Here is a 21,892-nt window from a genome sequence, read left to right as displayed (position 1 = left end):
TTATTGGCAACATCACCCTAACCAAAGGCATTTTACAACCAGGCTAAAGTTTGCACAGAAACTGGGATCTGATGAACATCAGATAAGGTGTCTCACCTGCAACATCCATGAAAGATAAGATGATAATGTACAACATAACATATCAAAACATCAAGGAAAGTGGATCCCCACCCGATGACTACAGTGAAGAGTTGTATTCTCTTCATCTATCCATCTTAGCATTCTATTCCTTTATCTTATTATTCCCAGTCACGCATAAAGCAATTGTAAATTCACAACTGATTATTGGATATGGAGGCAAGAACCATGGACATGGCATTAGGAAATGATCCTGCATTCTTGCTGAACCAATGTCAGAGTGTAACAATTGCTGCACCTAACCATGTTCTGTTCACAGCGAAGGAGAAAAAGTTCTAAGGTGTGGCTAAATGGTGCTGAATATTGGGATTATAGAAACTAGTCCTATTATGCAAACTAATATTTAGATTGGTTGGGCCTTCACGGTTTTGTAGTTAAACCTCAAGCAGCTATTGGTAGGCAGTGCAAATTGATGAACAGAGATGTGATATGTGCTCTTTCCAGTTTGTGGGATTAATGTAAATAATATAAATGTTGGGGCAAAGCACACTTAAATTGTTGAGAAACCAGGCTGTTCTACAAGGGTGCTAGGCGGTGCTAAACACCCTCAAACGAAAGTAAATGCACCCTCATTTGAAGATGTAAAAATAGGATATCGCCAATCACAGACAAATCTCTTGATATCTTGAACATAATGACCAATCTTTGGGATTTAAGTTAGACAGAATTCATTCACGCTGTTCTGAGTTCTGCAAGCTCATGAACCCTCTCATTACAATAAAAGAGTGTAGACATTATGACCAAATGACATATTAATTTATTATAAATTAACTTTGTGAGGTCTTGATGAACTAACAGTGAGTGACAGCTTTTAGTGATGTAAAGGGAGCTTTCTTGGCTATAGTTAATCCATTCAGAGAGAAAGAGAAAATATTTAATATTTTATTGAAAAATGGGATGCTGTGACGTGCACCAGAGAGACACAGGGAGATTGCAGATCCAAATGCAGGTATTTATTCAATCAAGGGTAATCCAAATCGTAGTCAAACACTTCCAAGGTCACACCAACAAGACAGTCCAAAATAAACAAACAAAGGAAAAGGGACAGGAAAGGGAACTTGGAAAAACGAGAGGACTCGGAAGACGAGCAGACTGGGAAGAATCTCGGGGAACGAGAATGCTGGCAACATGAAGGGTAAGGACTCCATACAAACAACAGGAAAAGACTGGTATTTATAAGGAGGCTAATGACAATAAAGTGACTGCACCTGGTGCAATTAACAGGAGCGCAATTACTGTGATGACAGGACAAGACTAGAGGAATTCTAGTGCCTACGGTGAAGTGCCTAAGGGGAAGTGAGCCCACTAGTGGACACCCAGGGAAACAGAGACTAGACAGCGTGACATTACCCCCTCCTCCACGGAGCAGCTGCCAGATGCTCCACCAGAACCCAAGGGAAAACCAAAAACACAAAGAAACCAGGAGGGAGGTGGAGCGGCGTAGCATCGGGGGAGGGACGGAGGGCCAGGTAAAATGGGGAAAACAGAGACAAGAGGACCAGGTAGAATGGGGAAACAGAGACAAGACGACCAGGTAAAATGGGAAAAACAGAGACAAGAGAAGTGCAACACAAAACAAGGAGTCCAGGAGGGTGGTGGACCGGCGGAGGATCAGGGGGAGGGACGGAGGGTTCAGGTCCTTAGAGGGAAACAGAACGAAAGACACAGACAAGAAACTCAGGCGGGAGGTGGACCGGCGGAGGATCAGGGGGAGGGACGGAGGGCCAGGTCCATAGGAGGAAACAGAAAAAAAAGACACAGACAGAAGAACAAAAAAATAAATAAACACAAGTCCAAGAAGGACATCATGTGACGCCCACCAGGGCGGAGCAGACGACCACCACATCCATGCGGCCGAAGCAGACGCCCCCCCAGGTCGGAGCAGAAGACCAACACATTCGTGCGGCCGAACCAGACGCCCCCCAGGGCGGAGCAGAAGACCACCACATCCGTGCGGCCGAACCAGACGCCCCCCAAGGCGGAGCAGAAGACCACCACATCCGTGCGGCCGAACCAGACGCCCCCCAGGGCAGAGCAGAAGACCACCACATCCATGTGGTCGAATGAATAGGAGGACAAGTCTGATTGGGCAAGTCTGAAACAAAGGACATGAACAAGTTAAGGGACGCCTCCGTGGCCACAACATGATCAGTCGGGTGCTCAGAGAGTTCGACTGAGACGTGACCAGGCTCTGGAAGTTCCGCAGAGGCAAGGAGAGACTCTGGTAGATCAGCAGATACGTGGAGAGGCTCTGGTAGTTCAGAAGAAACGTGTACCGGCTCTGGTAGTTCAGCAGAGACATGGAGAGGCTCCGATAGTTCAACAGAGAAATGACGAGACTCTGGTACTCCCATGGTGTTTCTACTGGGTTCCAGAAGATCACTGCTGACTTGACTCTGCTCATGAAGATTATTGGTGACTTGCATTTGTTCATGAAGATCATTGGTGACTTGTATTTGTTCATGAAGATCAATGGTGACTTGCCTTTGTTCATGAAGATCAATGGTGACTTGCCTTTGTTCATGAAGATCCCCGGTGACTGGACTTGGTCCTTGAAGATCACCGGTGATTTGTCTCTGTCCTTGAAGATCACCGGTTACTTGACTCTGTCCTTGAAGCTCACCAATGACTTGACTCTGTCCTTGAAGCTCACCAGTGACTTGACTCTGTCCTTGAAGATCACCAGTGACTTGACTCTGGAAGGTCAACGGTGACTAGCCTTGACTCTGGAAGGTCCACTGTGACTAACCTGGACTCTGGAAGGTCAATGGTGACTAGTCCTGACTCTGGAGGGTCAACGGTGACTAGCCTTGACTCTGGAAAGTCCACGGTAACTAGCCCTGATTCTGGAAGATCAACGGTGACTAACCCTGACTCTGGAGGGTCCACGAGCACCTGACTCGACTCTGTAGGGTCCACGAGCACCTGACTCAACTCTGGAGGGTCCACGAGCATCTGACTCGACTCTGGAGGGTCAACTGGAAACTGACTCAACTCTGGAAATTCAACGGCCACCTGACTCAACTCTGGAAGGTCAACAGGAACTAGCCCTGACTCTGGAAGGTCAACGGTGACTAACCCTGACTCTGGAAGGTCGACGGTGACTAACCCTGACTCTTGAAGGTCAACGGTAACTAACCCTGACTCTGGAAGGTCGACGGTGACTAACCCTGACTCTGGAGGGTCCATGAGCACCTGACTCAACTCTGGAGGGTCCACGAGCATCTGACTCGACTCTGGAGGGTCAACCGGAAACTGACTCAACTCTGGAAATTCAACGGCCACCTGACTCGACTCTGGAAGGTCAACAGGAACTAGCCCTGACTCTGGAAGGTCAACGGTGACTAACCCTTACTCTTGAAGGTCGACGGTGACTAACCCTGACTCTGGAAGGTCGACGGTGACTAACCCTGACTCTGGAGGGTCCATGAGCACCTGACTCGACTCTGTAGGGTCCACGAGCACCTGACTCAACTCTGGAAGGTCAACAGGAATCTGACTTGATTCTGGAGGATCAACTGGAACAGTACATTCGCACCGCCAAGAGAATAAATTCTAGGCAGGCTCGCTGGGCATTATTTTTTGGACATTTCAGGTTTACCATTTCTTAACGCCCAGGCTCTAAGAATGGTAAACTTGACGCGCTGTCGCGCGTTTTTGAGGCTGAGGCTAGTCCCACCTTCCTGGTGGCCATTTTGCATCCCGAACGGGTTGTGGCTGCAGTCACCTGGGGGGTGGAGTCCAAGGTCCACGCGACACTACACGATGCTTGTTCCCACTTGATGCCCAGAGGGTCTGCTCTTTGTTCCCGAGTCAGTCTGAACTAGCGTACTTCAGTGGAGCCACTCTTCTAGTCTAGCTTACCACCCATCAATATCTGGTAGACTGGGAGGGTTATGGTCCGGAGGAGAGATGCTTGATTCTGGCTCGCGATATTCTGGATCGTGCTCTCATTGATCAATTGATCAGCGTCATGGTGAGTCCTCCGGAGATGCCAGGAGGCGCCCCTGAGGTGGGGGGTACTGTCACGGTGCAGGGTGCCGTCTCAGCTTCCCCTGAGGTCTGTGTTGTCCTGTCTGTTCGGTAGCTTGTGGTCTGGGCAATCAGCGCTGAACGCGGCGGGGTTGTGCGGATCACGAGCTGATTCTTCCCCACCTGTCGCTCGTTCTCCCACTCCCTTATATGTCTCTGCTTTTCTGTCTGTCGTCGTGAGTAGATTGTTTTGTCTTTGCCCATGTTTTGTATGGTCTCAGTCCAAGTCTCAGTCTCACCTTCTGTTTTCCCGTCTAAGGATCCATAGTTCGGAGATCTGGCAGCGCGAGTGGTCCCCAGTGTGCCGGCCAGCTCGGAGATCTCTGTGTGCACCAGAGCATTTTTTATTGTTTATGTTATTTTGTGTTTTGTGGCGAGAATAAAGATTCTCCTTTTCTCCACTCTGCTTCTGAGTCCTCTGTCTAGCACGCACCCTGACAATTGCCATTTGCAGAAATATACCACTCCCGGTAAGAAACAACCAATCAGAGCTGCGGTCCGTAACTTATTTTGTGTTCAAAATTTACAAAAAGTGAGTACACCATGAATTCATTTTCCAAACCATGTTTTTAGCCTGTCCTGAATCACTAGGGTACACCTATAATAAGTGATTATATTAAGACTATTTTAGATTGCTTCGAGTAAGTACCGCAGTGGAGTAACCCAGTATCTTTGTGATTCTTCATAGACATAAACAGAGAGAAGTAGCTCTGGCTAAAATGTTCTTCCGCAAGACGCAAGCAGTTCTGTTTACTAACCGCTAAAGCATCAAAAGTTATGGACTGCAGCTTTAAAAAGAATGATATTTATTCAAAATTAAATATGTTCTAACAAAATGTAAATCTTTGCTATCACTTCTTATCTGGATAAACACATCCTTGCTGAATAAAAGTTTTAATTTCTTAAAAAAAAGAAAGAAAGAAAGAATAAAATGTACTGACCCCAAACTTTTGAACGGTAGTTTATAATGTTAGAAAATATTTATATTTTAAATAAATGCTCTTCTTTTTATTCATCAAAGAATCCTGAAAACTATCACAGAATACATAATAATAATAATAATAATAAATATAGCTGCAAGCAGCAATTACGGTGCCAAACACTACTGAAGCAAGCTTCTGTATGATCGATTAATTGTCAATAAGAAATGCAATCAATTAAAGCTATCAATGGTTGGTTTAATGTTGGTTTAATGTTTAAAGCGATTTAATGTTGAGCTGTGTGTGGCTCATGCGCAAAACACGTGCGAGTGGCTGTGAGTGACGGTGACCGTATATAAATGCATCATCGTTTATAATGTACAAATTAGGCTTTTAATGTGATATAAATTTTAAAAGTACATTAAAATACATACAACATGAAGTTCTTTAACATGGAAAGCAAAAGATATGTAGTAACCAATTTAATTCCCCAGATAATTATTTCATATTGTGCGGTTTGCAGGGCTCTGGGACACATGACAGATAGGTTTCATTCCTACAACTTGTTAATTCGTTCCTACGACTTATTAATTTGTGGCAACTGTTCATGTTTCATTAATTTTGTTCCTTAAAAAAAACATGGTTTAACTGAAATGAGAAAAAAATAAATAAATCAAACAAATTCTTAATTTATGAAAAAATGGGACACTTTAAGGAATTTATGAAAAATGGGATGCTTTAAAGAAAATGCATAGCCTATGGAAGTAATAGGCCTCTCTCAGCTGTTCGATAGTTCTATATAATCCATTCAGAGAGAGAGAAAGAAAAAAAATAATGTAAAAATATTTTATTTCTGTAATGCAAAGCTGAATTTCCATCAGCCATTACTCCAGAATACAATGTCACATGAACCTGAAGAAATCATTCTAATGTGCTGATTTATTATTAGAATGATCAATTTTGGCAACAGTTGTGCTGCCACTTTTTTAATTTATTTATTTATTTATTTATTTTTTGAAATTGTGATACCTGTGCAAAATTCTTTGATTAAATAAAAACTTTAAAAGAATGACATTTATTCAAAATATCAATATTTTCTAACAAATGCAAATCTTTGCTATAACTTCTTATCTGAATAAACACATCCTTGCTGAATAAAAGTTTTAATTACTTGAAAAAAAAATGTACTGACTCCAAACTTTTGAACGGTAGTTTATAATGTTAGAAAATATTTATATTTAAAAAAATGCTTTTCTTTTTATTCATCAAAGAATCCTGAAGAAACTATCACAGAATACATACTACTACTACTAATAATAATAATAAATATAGCTGCAAGCAGAAATTACAGGGCCAAACACTACAGAAGCAAGCTTCTGTATGATCAATTAATTGATTACATTAATTGATACAACTTGTTAATTAATTCCTACGACTTATTAATTTTTGGCAACTGTTCATGTTTCATTAATTTTGTTCCTTAAAAAACCCATGATTTAACTGAATTGAGGAAAAAAAATAATAAATCAAACAAATTCTTAATTTATGGAAAATGGGACTCTTTAAGGAATTGATGAAAAATAGGATGCTTTAAAGAAAATGCATAGCAATAATACAGAAAATACAGTCAACCAAACATAAAATGTTACACTGGTCAGTTTAAATAGATCTTAGTATACCGATCCAATCTTCTGTTATCCCAAGGAAGTTTTTGCTCTTGTGAAGAGGATGATCTTTGCTTTTTGTCTATATGCGAATGTGTGTAAAGTACAAACATAGTAGTTTACATTATAAATAATAGTTTAACATACAAAAACATTGCGAATATAGAAGCATTTGGATTTGTGCTTATGCTTGTACATATTCTGGTCATAAAAATGTTTCATTGAGCAAAAGATTGTTTTGCAGCAGTGCCAATGGAAGCGGTTCTCTGACTCCGCAGCAGAACCACACGCGCCACAGTTTAAGATAATTTTATTTTAAATGCCATAATGTCAGTTAAAAACATTGCAATTGTGTTTAAAAATACAACAACGAGCACCAGGAAACCATTTAAAGAGGCACGTACAGCAGTCAGTAAAATAATCACAAATGTACTGCACGCTCTCTTAATTTTATCAACTGATCATAATCATATCTATTTATTTTATAATCCTGCTTCTAGTATTTTATTCAAACTAAAACCCCTTTAAATAATGTAAGAAAGCTTTTTTTTGAGTGGGTTTGCACATCCTGTAATACCCTTTACTGTGCTGCTGCAATAGACACATTTTGCAGAATTAAGCTTAACAATTAACCAATTAACTGATTGTTAATTTAAATGACGATCGATCATGGACAAAAATTGACATCCTTACTTCAGACTAATGGCAGGAATGAGTAATTTAAACCATTTAAAGATTATTTTAGGCAAAATGGCTGAAAAATCATAATTACAACCACTAGTAATATAATTTATTGGCTTATCACTTTTGTTCGATTGGCACTGTTACCAAATGAATGTGGCGTGGTCAGTGTGATGTGACAATATCACACACAAAGTTTGGTGTCATTATGTCATCAAAGTTTTGCAAAGATATAGCCTCAGATTAATTTTGGCACTGTTGTCTAAAATGTGAAAATTATCAAAAAGAAATCCATAATTTTATTTCAGCACAGTCTGAAGATCATCTGACTCGATTTTGTTGAAAATTGGACCAACAGTTGAAGAGCAGTTAGAAAAAGTAGGTTTTTAACATAAATCAAAATAGAGGACAGGGAGTTCACATTTCCTATGTAAAAATCGGTATGCATGTATATAAAGCCCTAAATGTTTTAGCCAGAGGTGGAAAGAGTACAAAAATATTCTACTCAAGTAAAAGTACCATTACATTAATGAAATTTTACTTAAGTACAAGTAAAAGTACCAGTCTAAAAAATCAACTCAAGTAAAAGTAAAAAGTAGCTCATTTAAAATTTACTCGGAGTAAAAATTACTTAGTTACATTTTAACAGTGGGAGGGAGTCAAAATGGGACAGGCCAAGGGTGTCAAACTCAGTTCCTGGAGGGCCACAGTCCTGCACAGTTTAGATTTAACCCTAATTAAACAGACCTGATCCAGCTAATCTAATCATTTAGGTTTATTTGAAAACTACATGATATGTGTGCTGGAGCAGGGTTAGAACTAAACTCTGCAGGGCTACGGCCCTCCAGGAACTGAGTTTGACACCCCTGGGATAGGTATATTAACCTCAAACTAGTTGTTTTTAATTAAAGGAATCAGTTATTTAGAATAATAAAACATTTGGGCTGTTACCAGGCAAATCATTATCAACAAACTCATCTTTTCAATACAGAGGAAATGCAAAAGCTTCATCGGACGTGGCATTTAGATGTATTTACACACTGTTTAGTGCAGGACAAGAATGCATTTAACCTGCAGTTACCAATGCATGAATAATGTTTTGATATGCCAGACATAAAATGTTGAATACTCATTTGAAATTATAAAAACTTAATTATAAAAAAAAAAAAAATCAAAAGATACTTTAAATGTGAAATTAAAATGGCCAGTATGTGTCAGCAAGTCACTGTTAATAAGTGAGTCATTGCGATTGAACCAAATCATTTAAACGGTTGATTCATTCAGAAACGAAACACTGTCATGTTGCTCAGAGATGCAAAATTTTGCTTTGGTGGCTGTGTTTGGAATAAATTTTTGTTGTAGAAATAGAGCAAAAACCGGCAATATGGTGTCTAAAACGCAAGTCTCTTAGTTTGCTGTCCTGTTGTAAAAAAAAAAAAAAAATATATATATATATATAAATATATATATATAAATATAAATATATATTTAATAAATATAAATATAAATATAAATATATATATATATATATATCATTGGCGGCTGCTGGTCTTTCAAAGAGGGGAAGCTCATTTTCGGCCTACATTATAACCCTCTGATGGTCTTCATTTGTAATGACACTCGGGGTCTTTTTGACCTCAGACAATAACATTTCATTTTGTAATAGTAAAATATTTAAATTTTTTACAAATATAATTTTACTCTGTTCAATTATGTTTTTACTAAACTTTGTACAGTTTTTGGAGGATTTAAATCTTTTACATTTCTATAAATAAATAAATATTTATTTAAATAGGCTTTTTTTTTTTTACAAAAAAAGAAAAAAGCATTTCAGGTAAAATTCACTTCATAAAAGACCCAGATTTCTAACTTTCATACATGGGGATACCATGGATAATTTTATAAGGTTTAATGTAAGATTTTTGCCCATTTTTGGGGAAATTCAGTTTAAAAATGGTAATAAATCACTTTAACCACTAGATGGCTATAGTGTGTGTGTGTGTGTGTGTGTGTGTGTGTGTGTGTGTGTGTGTGTGTGTGTGTGTGTGTGTGTGCGTGCGCGCGCACATTTTCAATCTTAGTTACCAATTCAATTTTGTGGTGGTTCTGCATTTTACAAATATCAAGAAATATTGCCGCAGTTTGTCTTTCGAATACACTTGAGAAATCCGCGATCATGGGACTGAGCGTGAAACAGCTTCACCGACTTCTTATGGTGCAGACCGCTGTCAGTCAAAAGGAGATCGACAGATCCTCCAATCATCACGCGGAAGCCCAGTCTTCATTCACCTCCAGAGACGCTGAGCGTCCGTGGGCGGGACATAATCGCAGCATTTATCCAATGACCGTCTAGCTTCGGAGCACAGAAAAAAACTGTTCAAAGAAAGCCCCATTGAAGTCGCTCGGCTTCTTTAGGGAAATGCACTGTGACGCTGCGGGAATGTATGAGAAGAAAATCGAGTCAGCCGACTTGTAGCTGATTAACACAATACATAATACACAATAGTACATATTTGACCGTTGTTTTTTTTTTTTACATTACGTGGGGTTGATGTCTTGTCGAGATTTTATAAACTGCTAGTTTGGTCTCCCTAGGCAAGCACAGCATACACAGCATAATAGAGTATAAATATGGGCAGGGGTTCACTTCATTTCCTTCAAGTTCAACTTCAGAATATGACGGGGTTTCGTTTTCAGCGGTGTCTGCACCACTAACGCCTGTTTTGTCCGTCTGCATCTGTCTTGTGATTTTAGCGCCAGTTTGCCCTCCTGCCCATTATTTACTGACATAGCTTCCAGGGAGCGATTTTTTTTTACTCAGTAATTAATGTGTTTTAAAATGTAGCGAAGTACAATACTTCAAACTAAATATACTTAAGTAAAAGTAAAATTACAGATTAAAAAAAATACTTAAAAAAGTAGAAGTACACAAAAAAGCTACTCAATTACAGTAACGCGAGTAAATGTAATTCGTTACTTTCCACCTCTGGTTTTAGCACACCTCAGTATTTGAATGAGCTCTTGTTACATTATAATCCTCCACGTCCGCTGCATTCTCAAAACTCAGGCAATTTGATAATACCTAGAATATCAAAATCAACTGCGGGCGGCTGATCCTTTTCCTATTTTGCGCCTAAACTCTGGAATAACACGCTCTTGCAGTTTAACTCTAGATTAAAGACCCATCTCTTTAACCTAGCTTACACATAACACACTAATATGCTTCTAATATCCAAATTTGTTAAAGGATTTTTAGGCTGCAGTAATTAGGTAAACCGGGACTGGGAACAATTTCCATAACACCTGATGTACTTGCTACATCATTAGAAGAATGGCATCTACGCTAATATTAGTCTGTTTCTCTCTTCTTCCGAGATCCAGTCTGTATCCAGATCAGAGGGTCACTGCAGTCACCTGGATCCAGTACGTATCCAGAGCAGATGGTGGATCAGCACCTAGAAAGGACCTCTACATCCCTGAAAGACAACAGAGACCAGGACAACTAGAGCAACAGATACAGATTCCCTGTAAAGACATTATCTCAGACAACCACCGGAACAAGACCAAAGGAAACACATGATTCTTCTGCACAATCTGACTTTGCTGCAACCTGGAATTGAACTGCTGGTTTCGTCTGGTCAGAGGAGAACTTGCCCCCCAACTGAGCCTGGTTTCTCACAAAGTTTTTTCTCCATTCTTTCACCGATGGAGTTTTAGTTCCTTGACGCTGTTGCCTCTGGCTTGCTTAGTGGGGTCACTTCATTTACAGCGATATCGTTTACTTGATTGCACAGATACTATTTAAACTGAACTGAGATGATGACATCACTGAATTAAATGATGAACTGCCTTTAACTGTCATTTTGCATTATTGACGCACTGTTTTCCTAATAAAAGGGTTAGTTCACCAAAATATTAAAATGATGTCATTAATGACTCACCCTCAAGTCGTTCTAAACCCGTAAGACCTCTGTTCATCTTCGGAACACAATTTAAGATATTTTAGATTTAGTCCAAGAGCTTTCTGTCCCTCCATTGAAAATGTATGTACGGTATACTGTCCATGTCCAGAAAGGTAATAAAAACATCTTCAAAGTAGTCCATGTGACATCAGAGGGTCAGTTAGATTTTTTTGAAGCATCGAAAATAAATTTTGGTCCAAAAACAGCAAAAACTATGACTTTATTCAGCATTGTCTTCTCTTCCGTGTCTGTTGTGAGCGCGTTCACATCACTGCCGTTTAGTGATATATGGTTCGCGAACAAATCACTCTTCTTCTTCTTCTTCTTCTTCTTTGTTGGATTTTTACGGCAGTTGGTATCCATAGTGTTGCATTACTCCCATCTGTTGTCTCACTCTAGCTTACTCAATTTTAATTAAACTCGTCCTTCTAGTCCAGTTCTCCTTAGAAAATTAAACAAATATCTCTGACCTTTCAGTCTGTATCCAGATCAGAGGGTAACTGCAGTCACCCGGATCCAGTACATATCCAGACCAGATAGTGGATCCGCCCCTAGAAAGGACCTCTACATCCCTGAAAGACAGCGGAGACCAGGACAACTAGAGCCCCAGATACAGATCCCTTGTAAAGACCTTGTCTCAGATGACCACCAGGACAAGACCACAGGAAACAGATGATTCTTCTGCACAATCTGATTTTGCTGCAGCCTGGAACTGAACTGCTGGTCAGAGGAAAACTGCCCCCCCAACTGAGCCTGGTTTCTCCTAAGGTTTTTTTCTCCATTCTGTCAACGATGGAGTTTTAGTTCCTTGCTGCTGTCACCTCTGGCTTGCTTAGTTGGGGTCACTTCATATCAGCAATATCGTTGACTTGATTGCAAATAAATGCACAGACACTATTTAAACTGAACAGAGCTGACATCACTGAATTCAATGATGAACTGCCTTTAACTGTCATTTTGCATTATTGACACACTGTTTTCTTAATGAATGTTGTTCAGTTGCTTTGACGCAATGTATTTTGATTAAAGCGCTATATAAATAAAGGTGACTTGACTTGGTAATTATTTCCATATGTTACTATATTTTTATTATTATTTTATTATTATTTATTATTTACTATTCTAATATACCTATTTCCCGTAGCTGATTCTTGAACTCTTGCCTTTCTAGTATATATTTCTTACACGATATATACAGATGTGATTAATTGTTTCCTCCCCCTGACATTCATCACATAATTCTGTTGGGAATCACTCGATGTAACCGGATCTTCTTGAAACATTTCAACAAATCGAGCTGAATCGTTTGAAACGGTTCGCGTCTCCAATTTGCATTAATCCACAAATTAGTTAAGCTGTTAACTTTTTTAATGTGTCTGACACTCCCTCTGAGTTGAAACAAACCAATATCCTGGAGTATTTAATTTACTCAAACAGTACACTGAATGAACTGCTGTGAAGAGAGAACTAAAGATGAACACAGAGCCAAGCAAGATAACGAACGAAAGGAAGATTGACTTGTTCTCAAGTCAAGAACCGTTTCTGTGGGATGCGTCCGATTTGAGAACCGAGGAGCTGATGATACTGCGCATGTGTGATTCAGTGTTAAGCAGACACACAGCGGATCTGAACCGAACTGGTTCTTTTGATGATTGATTCTGAACTGATTCTGTGCTAATGTTATGAGCGTGGGTAAACCGAAGGCTTGAATCAAGGGCAATCATCGCCAATAACGTCATTACGTTGAGCGCAAAAGAACCGGTGAACCGTTTTCTTCAAACGGTTTACTGTATCCAACTGTCTGAAAGAATCGGTTCACGGAAAATAATTCACATGGACTACTTTGAAGATGTTTTTATTACCTTTCTGGACATGGACAGTATACCGTACATACATTTTCAATGGAGGGACAGAAAGCTCTCGGACTAAATCTCAAATATCTTAAACCAGTGGTTCCCAACCTTTTTCAGCTCGTGGCCCACACAACCAAACACATATATTTGCGCGGCCCACTGCAAAAAAATTAACTGACCCCACTATTGTTGGGTTAATAACTTTGTACTCAGAAGCTAGATTGTTAACTGTCTTTATTGAATGATCTGGCAATGAACAGAAAATAACTCGTGCTGGCACCGCTTGGCACAACTGCTGTTGTTCTGTAGCATATGCAGCAAAAATATTTAAGACAATTTGGCAGTTTATTCTTAATCCAATCAGCGAGCTCAAATAGTGGAAGCATAGTTACAGTTTAATATTTAATATTTAAACAATTTCATATTTTTTACTTATTTAACTATATATATGAAATTATGTTATTAAGTTATGACTTCGACATTTTTACATATATGAACAATATGATTATTTATTGTAATAGTGTATTGACAATAGTGTATTGACTCATTGTATTTCAGTGTGGTATGGGAACAGCTTCAGTCAAGACTGCAAAGCACTGCAGAGAGTTCTGTACTTAGCTGAGCGCATCTCTGGGTCTGCCCTCCCCTCTCTGCAGGACATCTACCTCAAACGCTGCAAAAGCAGAGCTGTTAAAATCATCAAGGAGTCCATCCACCCCAGTTACCATCTTTTCACTTTGCTGCCATCTGGTAAATGCTTCCGTAGCCTGATGGCAAAAACCAAGAAACTAATAAGGAGTTTCTTCCCCTAGGCCAAAACTAGCCTCTTAACATCTTCATGTCTCTACTTAATATTTACTTTATCAGTAAGATATTCATCATTCCCTACCTCACATTGACATACTGAAAGTGTTAACCTGTTTGCACATTTGCCTCTTGTACATTTCTGTGTATCTTATTATTTAATACTACAGTATAATGCACATATGCCCATTGCCTCTTGTACATCCCTGGGTATCTTAATATTTAAGACTACAGTGTACTTTTATGCATATTATTTTCCATTCTATATTTAATTCTACTGTATACATATTTTTTATATTTTATTCTGATATTGTTTTTGTTTAATTTTATTTCATTCTTACATAGCTATATTTATGTATATTGTCATCTGTGTTGTATTTGTTAATAATTGCACTGTCCATGGAGCAGACCTGACTCACATTTCACTGCTGGTTATACATGCTCTATATAATTGTGTATGTGATGAATAAAAATCTTGAATCGTGAATAATAATTGGCGGCCAACCTGCAATACCATCGCGAGCCACAGGTTGAAAACCACTGTCTTAAACTGTGTTCTGAAGATGAACGGAGGTCTTACGGGTTTGGAACGACATGAAGGTGAGTCATTAATGACATAATTTAAATATTTTGGTGAACTAACCCTTTAATGTTGTTCAGTTGCTTTAAAACAATATTTTTTGTTTAAAGTGCTATATAAACAAAGGTCACTTGACTTGATATATATATATATATATATATATATATATATATATATATACCGTATTTTTCGGACTATAAGTCGTACCTAAGTATAAGTCGCATCAGTCCAAAAATACGTTATGATGAGAAAAAAATCATATATAAGTCGCACTGGACTGTAAGTCGCATTTATTTAGAACCAAGAACTGAGAGAAAACATTACCATCTACAGCCGCAAGAGGGCACTCTACGCTGCTCAGTGTAGGCTACAGGAGCAATGGGAAGCATAGAGCGCCCTCTTGCAGCTGTAGACAGTAATGTTTTCTCTTGGTTCATTTCTCTTGGTTCATGTCAAGTTAATTTTGATAAATAAATCCCACCCGACTATAAGTCGCAGGACCAGCCAAACTATGGCACTATTGACATTAACACCTGCCAACCTGCCAAATGCGGGTGGATTTTGCTCGTGGCTGGTAACGAGCCCTCACTAACTAAGTTTAATGGCACAGTTATGTTAGAATGCTTCTCTTTCTTGTTTCTGTGGAGGTGTGTCGGTCTCATCATGATGCATGCGATCTGGAGCGCTCTATGACTGATGCATCAGTTCAATTCAACTTTACTCCAAATAAATTAACTTAACTGTTTTGAATAGCCTACTTTATATTTAATGTGTTTGTTTATGTCCAATATTAGTGTTAAACTGTTGGACTTCAAATGAAATCTACTACTTATTTTCACTGTTGACTGATTTTGCAGAACATTTAGACTGATAACTTCCATGCTCAAATGCAGCAAATTTGTCAAAGGACACGTGATATGACAGTTGTGTCTGACTATATATGAACTAGTTGTTTTAAATGCAATATTTTTATATTTAACGTTAGTTTATCAGTATTTTTTAAATATTTTTTTTGGATTAATGCTGATTCCATAGGTTCTCTCTTGGGCACCTGCCCAGTTTAAAACACCAAATAGTTATACTATGACAAGAGCAAAGAGTCTCTCTCTTGCTCCACCCATGCACGATAATATCGTGTATCGTCGATCTGATCTGATTTGAAAAATGACCATATCCCCCAACACTACAACATATATGGATTTTTTTGTTTTTGTTTTGTTTTTAACGCAAATAAAGTGACAATTTCTATACCCGCACCAACACAACCCGACACGATAAGGGGTTAATTTGTGCCGGAAAAAGCCGGATCCGGATCCGGCACCTCCGAAATCCGATCCGGCACTGCCTTTTGGGGTTGTGAATGTGTGTTTGGATGGTTTGACAGCTCACTGTGTCTGCCTGTTTGATTTGAGTTTTCCCCGCCCTCCTTGTTTCTCCGTTGTTAACCTTAATTGTTCGCCACCTGTTCTCAATGTTCTTCTGATTTCTTCCCTTTATAATTCCCTGTGTTTCTCTGTCCATTGCCAGACTGTTGTAACTCTTACCAATAGCTCGAGCTGGTCTGTGTACTCACCTTGTCTTGTCTTGTCTTCAGGCTCCAGTGTCTTTTGCTGTTTTGCTCTGCCTCTTGTTCTTACGAATGCAGTACTCCTAGAAGATTCCAGCTCTCATTTCTCTGGGTCTTGGCTGTCGAACGAGGTAAACTGTGGAACGATACTCATCTGCCTTGTCTTATCGGCTTTCAATAAAGCTCAGTGTAACCCGCAACTGAATCCAGCCCGTTTTTCCTGACAGAACAGTCTGGCCAATTATGGATTCAGTGGGATTTGATTCACTTCGCTCGGCTCTCATACAGCAGGGAGTTTGATTGGGTCAGCATGCCATCCAGCTCAACACCATTGCGAAGGATGTGGACGCTCTTAGTGCCCGAGTCTTTGAACTCCTCACACGGTTGGATAGCCTTCAGCGAGAGGTGACGAGCCACACTGATGTTGTCAAGTGTCCAGAGGTCACTCCTTTCATGTCCACAGATGTTGTCAAGTGTCCAGAGGTCACTCCTGTCATGTCCACAGATGTTGTCAAGTGTCCAGAGATCTCTCCTGTCTTGTCCACAGATGTTGTCAAGTGTCCAGAGATCACTCCCGTCATGTCCACAGATGTTGTCAAGTGTCCAGAAGATGTTGTCAAGTGTCCAGAGATCTCTCCTGTCTTGTCCACAGATGTTGTCAAGTGTCCAGAGATCACTCCTGTCATGTCCACAGATGTTGTCAAGTGTCCAGAGATTCCTCCTGTCATGTCCACAGATGTTGTCAAGTGTCCAGAGATCACACCTTCAGAGGTTGCCCCTACCTACTTTGTCTGTTTGGCCATAGAGATTGTTCCTGTCTTGTCAAGTTCTTAAGTGTTGTTCCTGCTGGTCACATCTGGGCCATGTAAAGTGTTCCTGCCTGTCCTGTCAGACCTACAGAGGTCATTCCTGCCAGTTGGGTCAAGGCCGTAGACGGTGTTCCTGCCTGTCAAGTTATGGTCATGTAAAATGTTCCTGTTGGTCCAGTTATGTCCTGAGGTCGTCTTTGCCAGTTGGGTCATGGCCGTGGAGATGTGTTCCTGTTTGCCTTGTCAAGCCCGCGGAGGTTGTTCCTGCTAGAGGTTGCGACCACGAGATCATACCAGACCAGCTGTCTGCTGCTTCTGATGAGTCACTCGGAGGATGCTCCTACTAGTTGTCAGCCATCTGAAGGGGCTATCCTGTCTGTTTTGTCCTGTCCTCAAAGGTTGTTTCTGTTTGTCTTGTCAAACCCATTGAGGTGGGCCCCTCTCTGGAGCATCGGTTGACGCTCCAGGGAGAGGGGGTACTGTCAGGGTTCGGGGCTAATCACCTGCCTTTTGGGGTTGTGAATGTGTGTTTGGATGGTTTGACAGCTCACTGCATCTGCCTGTTTGATTTGAGTTTTCCCCGCCCTCCTTGTTTCTCCGTTGTTAACCTTAATTATTCGCCACCTGTTCTTAATGTTCTTCTAATTTCTTCCCTTTATAATTCCCTGTGTTTCTCTGTCCATTGCCAGACTGTTGTAACTCTTACCAATAGCTCGAGCTGGTCTGTGTACTCACCTTGTCTTGTCTTGTCTTCAGGCTGCAGTGTCTTTTGCTGTTTTGCTCTGCCTCTTGTTCTCACGAATGCAGTACTCCTAGAAGATTCCAGCTCTCATTTCTCTGGATCTCGGCTGTCGAACGAGTTAAACTGTGGAATGATACTCATCTGCCTTGTCTTATCTGCTTTCAATAAAGCTCAGTGTATCCCGCAACTGAATCCAGCCCGTTTTTCCTGACAGGCACCTCATTTTGGCAGATCCCCTTTTCTCCAGGGGCAGCATTTCAGTATGGCAGACAGAGAATAGCCAGATATGTGCCGTGAAAAACTATCAAAAATTAATATCTCTATTATAATTCGTTATTATTATTATAAATCACATGGTTTTAGAAATATCTAACCAATGATAAGTATTTAAAGGAGCTTGTAAAACTTCGTAACGCCATTGGATCCTCAAGCTCTCGCGAAACCTCGTCACTTCACTCGCCTACACTCAGATTGAGCGCCGCGCACAGCCTGGAGGGGACAGATCTCCGCTTATTTGCAAAGCAAGGGTAAACATATAACTTTGTTTTTCATATAGCCTGATGTTAATTGCAAGTGTCTGAAACAACACCAACACTGACAACGCAGTGTTGTTTAATTATTGATTTGTTCCTCCTATTCTTTCTTTTCCCCCCTGTATTTTAGTACAGTGTGCCATGAAACTGTTTTATTTGTCAACACCAATCAAACATCATATTCTTTGTATTTGGTTGCTTAAACTCAACAAACTACGGAAAATAACTCTTATATAATACTTGCGAGCTTTATACGTGTGAGCTTTGGATGTGACTGAGGACACATACTGTAATACAGCCTGTGGAGCATGTGAGTACCAAATGGCTTAAAATTCTTAAAAAGGTGTGCAAATTATTATACATTTTTGTGACAATGCAACAATGACCCGATTAGTCAAGTGACAGTTCTGTCAGCTGTCCTGAAATGCGAGTGAGTCTTGTATCGCAGCGTGCAAGTCACTGATGTGCTGATGAGAACCGCGCTCTGAGAGAGTTAATGGATTCAAATGACTGATTTAATCTTAGACTTTGTGTGGATTTATTTTATTATGCAAACCTACAAGCTATGTTGAATAAATGCAGGAATTTCCCTCATTCTAACCTTGAAAGCTGCGATTAAAACCATGCAACACATAGTCCCCCTCAGAAAAGTTTTTAGGCCTGGAAATTGTTGTTTTAAAATCGCATGGCATTTCCATGTTATTCATGACCTTACAGACCCTATAAAAGCAAATGATGCATGCTCTTAATCACTTAAACTAGTCCACCAATGTGATTGCGCGAGTGCTCCGTTACCTCTCCCTTCTGTAATCACGTGCCGGATCCGTTGCCCCGCTTTGTTCCAGGACCTCGCAATTTACAAATTAAGCACTGGACATGACCCACGGGTTATGAGATGACCCGCACATCGCTAATGCACACAGTGTTGCCTTGGGCTTGCGCACTAGTGACAGAAACAAAGAGAACGCTAGCTGCCCTGCTGTGCTAGTAAAAATGCTGTGTGAAAATGCTAACTTTGGAAAACCGCTAGTGAGCAAAAAAGTTAATGTCAAGCCCTGTATATATATATATATATATGTTAGGGGTGTAACGATACGCGTATTCGTATTGAACCGTTCGGTACGAGGCTTTCGGTTTGGTACGCGGTACGCATTATGGACCAAACGGTTCGTTGGACTAATTAATTATATTTGGAAAATAAAAAAAATTGTGAAATATAATGATATACGTTCAACAAGGTAGCCCAATAACCCAAACGACGTAACAGGCAACGCCCCTGACACCCCCGAAGAAGAAAAAAACACCAACTTATATGTTTATGTTAGGCTACTCAGTCAGGCGCTCGCTCACTCAGTACGCGCTGAAGGCTCGTTGCAAAATGGCCAATGCGTTTAACAGACCAGAAATAGAAGATCCTCCAATAACCAACAGGTCTGGTGTTTGGGTGCACTTTGGATTCCCTGTAAGCTATAATGGTGATGGCAAGAGAGTGGTGGATCTAGGGTACACCAGCGGGAATACAAAAAAAAAAAAAAAACACCAGCGGGAATACTTGAAACAACTCATTTACGCCGACATCACCTTAGTGTGTCAGTATCTGGGAAAAGACGAAAAAAAGGTGAAACATACACACAACAAAATATCCCCGCAGCATTTAGACAGACATTTCCAACGGATTCAGACAGGGCAAAAGACATCACCACGGCGATTGGTAGCCTACATTTACGTTATAGCCGCGGATATGAGACCTTACTATTTACCATTCATTGTATCATCACCATTATAGCTTACAGGGAATCCAAAGTGCACCCAAACACCAGACCTGTTGGTTATTGGAGGATCTTCTATTTCTGGTCTGTTAAACGCATTAGCCATTTTGCAACGAGCCTTCAGCGCGTACTGAGTGAGCGAGCGCCTTACTCTGTAGTGGAAAATGTAGGTTTTAAGAACATGCTTAATGTAATTGAGCCCCGTTACAATATTCCTTCACGAGCCCATTTCAGACGGACCGTAATTCCTGCTTTGTTCCAAAAAACATAAGCCCTATAGAGAACCAATTGAGTAAAAACACACTCAATATAAAGAGTTATAGAGTTCCATATAAAAAGTTACATATTTGTATTTGTTCATAACTACTACAATAATATAACATTTTCATTTTTTTTTATAAGGGGCTGTTTTTGTTTTATACAGTATGCTGCTAAGAAAACACCATAGAAGATGGGTAAAGAATAGCTCCATCATTGTTCAATGTAAAAAAAAAAACATACTTTGTTAGTTTTTATAAATAAAACATTTTTTAAAAATCAAGGAAATTTATCTGCCAATTTTTTCTTTTTGCTGTATCTAAAAAGTACCGAACCGTGACACCAGTGTATCGTATCGAATCGAACCGTGAATTTTGTGAACCGTTACACCCCTAATATATATATATATATATATATATATATATATATATATATATATGCTGACATTTACATTTAGTAATCCAGCAGATTTTATCCAAACAACTTACAAATGAGGACAAGAGAATCAATCAAAACCAACAAAAGGACAATAAAATATAAGTGTTGTGACAAGTCAGCGGTGCACATATCATGTTTTTATTTTATTTATTTATTTAAATAAAAACAAAAGAAGTTAGAATAAAAAAAAAATAAAGAATGGCTCTCTGACATTTTTTTTTTTCAAAGAAGACAAGTAGTAAGAATAGAAATGGAATAGATAGTGTGAGTGTTAGAGGTTTAAGGATTTTTTTCTTCTCTCACTTAGAATGATAAAGTTAGAAGTTCAAATGAAGTTGAAAGAGATGTGTTTTTAGCCATTTCTTGAAGATGGCTAATGACTCCACAAGGAGGAAACAGTTAATGTAAAAGTCTCTGAAAGTAATTTTGTACCTCTTTAGTATGGCACTATAATGTGTCGTTCACTTGCAGAACGCAAGCTTATAGAGGGCACATCATTTTGAAGTAGCGAATTAAGGTAAAGGGGTGCCAGTGCTGGTTTTGTAGGCAAACATCAGTGCCTTGAACTTTATGCGAGCAGCTATTGGTAGGCAGTGCAAATTGATAAACAGTGGTGCGATGTGCTCTTTTCAGTTTTCAGAGGATTCTTTTTTTGAAATAGCAATGACTGACAGTGATAACTATAGCAACAGAATGGACAAAATAAATGTCAAAATAGCATTGGTAAATGTGAAAATAAATAATAATAATATAACAATAAATGATTTATGAGAGTGTTGTGTCATGTGGACAGATTAATAGATAGATTTAGACAGATCAGGTAAAGTGAGCAAAAAAAAAATTATTAATATTTTTAAAGGTTTAAACTGAAAAGTCAAAAATTATTAAATGTCTCCATTGGCAGCAGGGTCACTACTTCATCACAAATATTTTATTTTATAAATGAAAAGTGCATCTTACAAAAATAAATAAATTATATATATATATATATATATATATATATATATATATATATATAACATTAATCCTTACCCTGGGTTACAGTAGTTGGTTCAGGTTTTGGAGATGTGCCTATTGGGGGAATAAATAAATAAAGTAACAAATAAGTGTTATTGTGTGGGGCATTTGTTAAAGTTGTTGCA

The 21,892-nt window shown here is 39.4% G+C and overlaps 1 protein-coding gene across 1 annotated transcript in view; it reads right to left on the bottom strand.

Annotated features, from left to right (window-relative positions):
- mrc1a (mannose receptor, C type 1a) overlaps positions 1–21,892 on the bottom strand; it is a 245,865-nt gene that overhangs the window by 126,240 nt on the left and 97,733 nt on the right. The window contains exon 16 of the mRNA XM_059515824.1: positions 21,783–21,821. Coding sequence (XP_059371807.1) covers positions 21,783–21,821 — 39 coding nt within the window. The remainder of the gene's footprint in view (positions 1–21,782; positions 21,822–21,892) is intronic.

The sequence above is a fragment of the Carassius carassius genome, chromosome 2 (assembly GCF_963082965.1).
Source record: "Carassius carassius chromosome 2, fCarCar2.1, whole genome shotgun sequence".
Classification (NCBI taxonomy): Eukaryota; Metazoa; Chordata; class Actinopteri; order Cypriniformes; family Cyprinidae; genus Carassius; species Carassius carassius.
The sequence above is the reverse complement of the archived record's forward strand: the minus strand, read 5'-3'. Positions and strand labels throughout refer to the sequence as shown.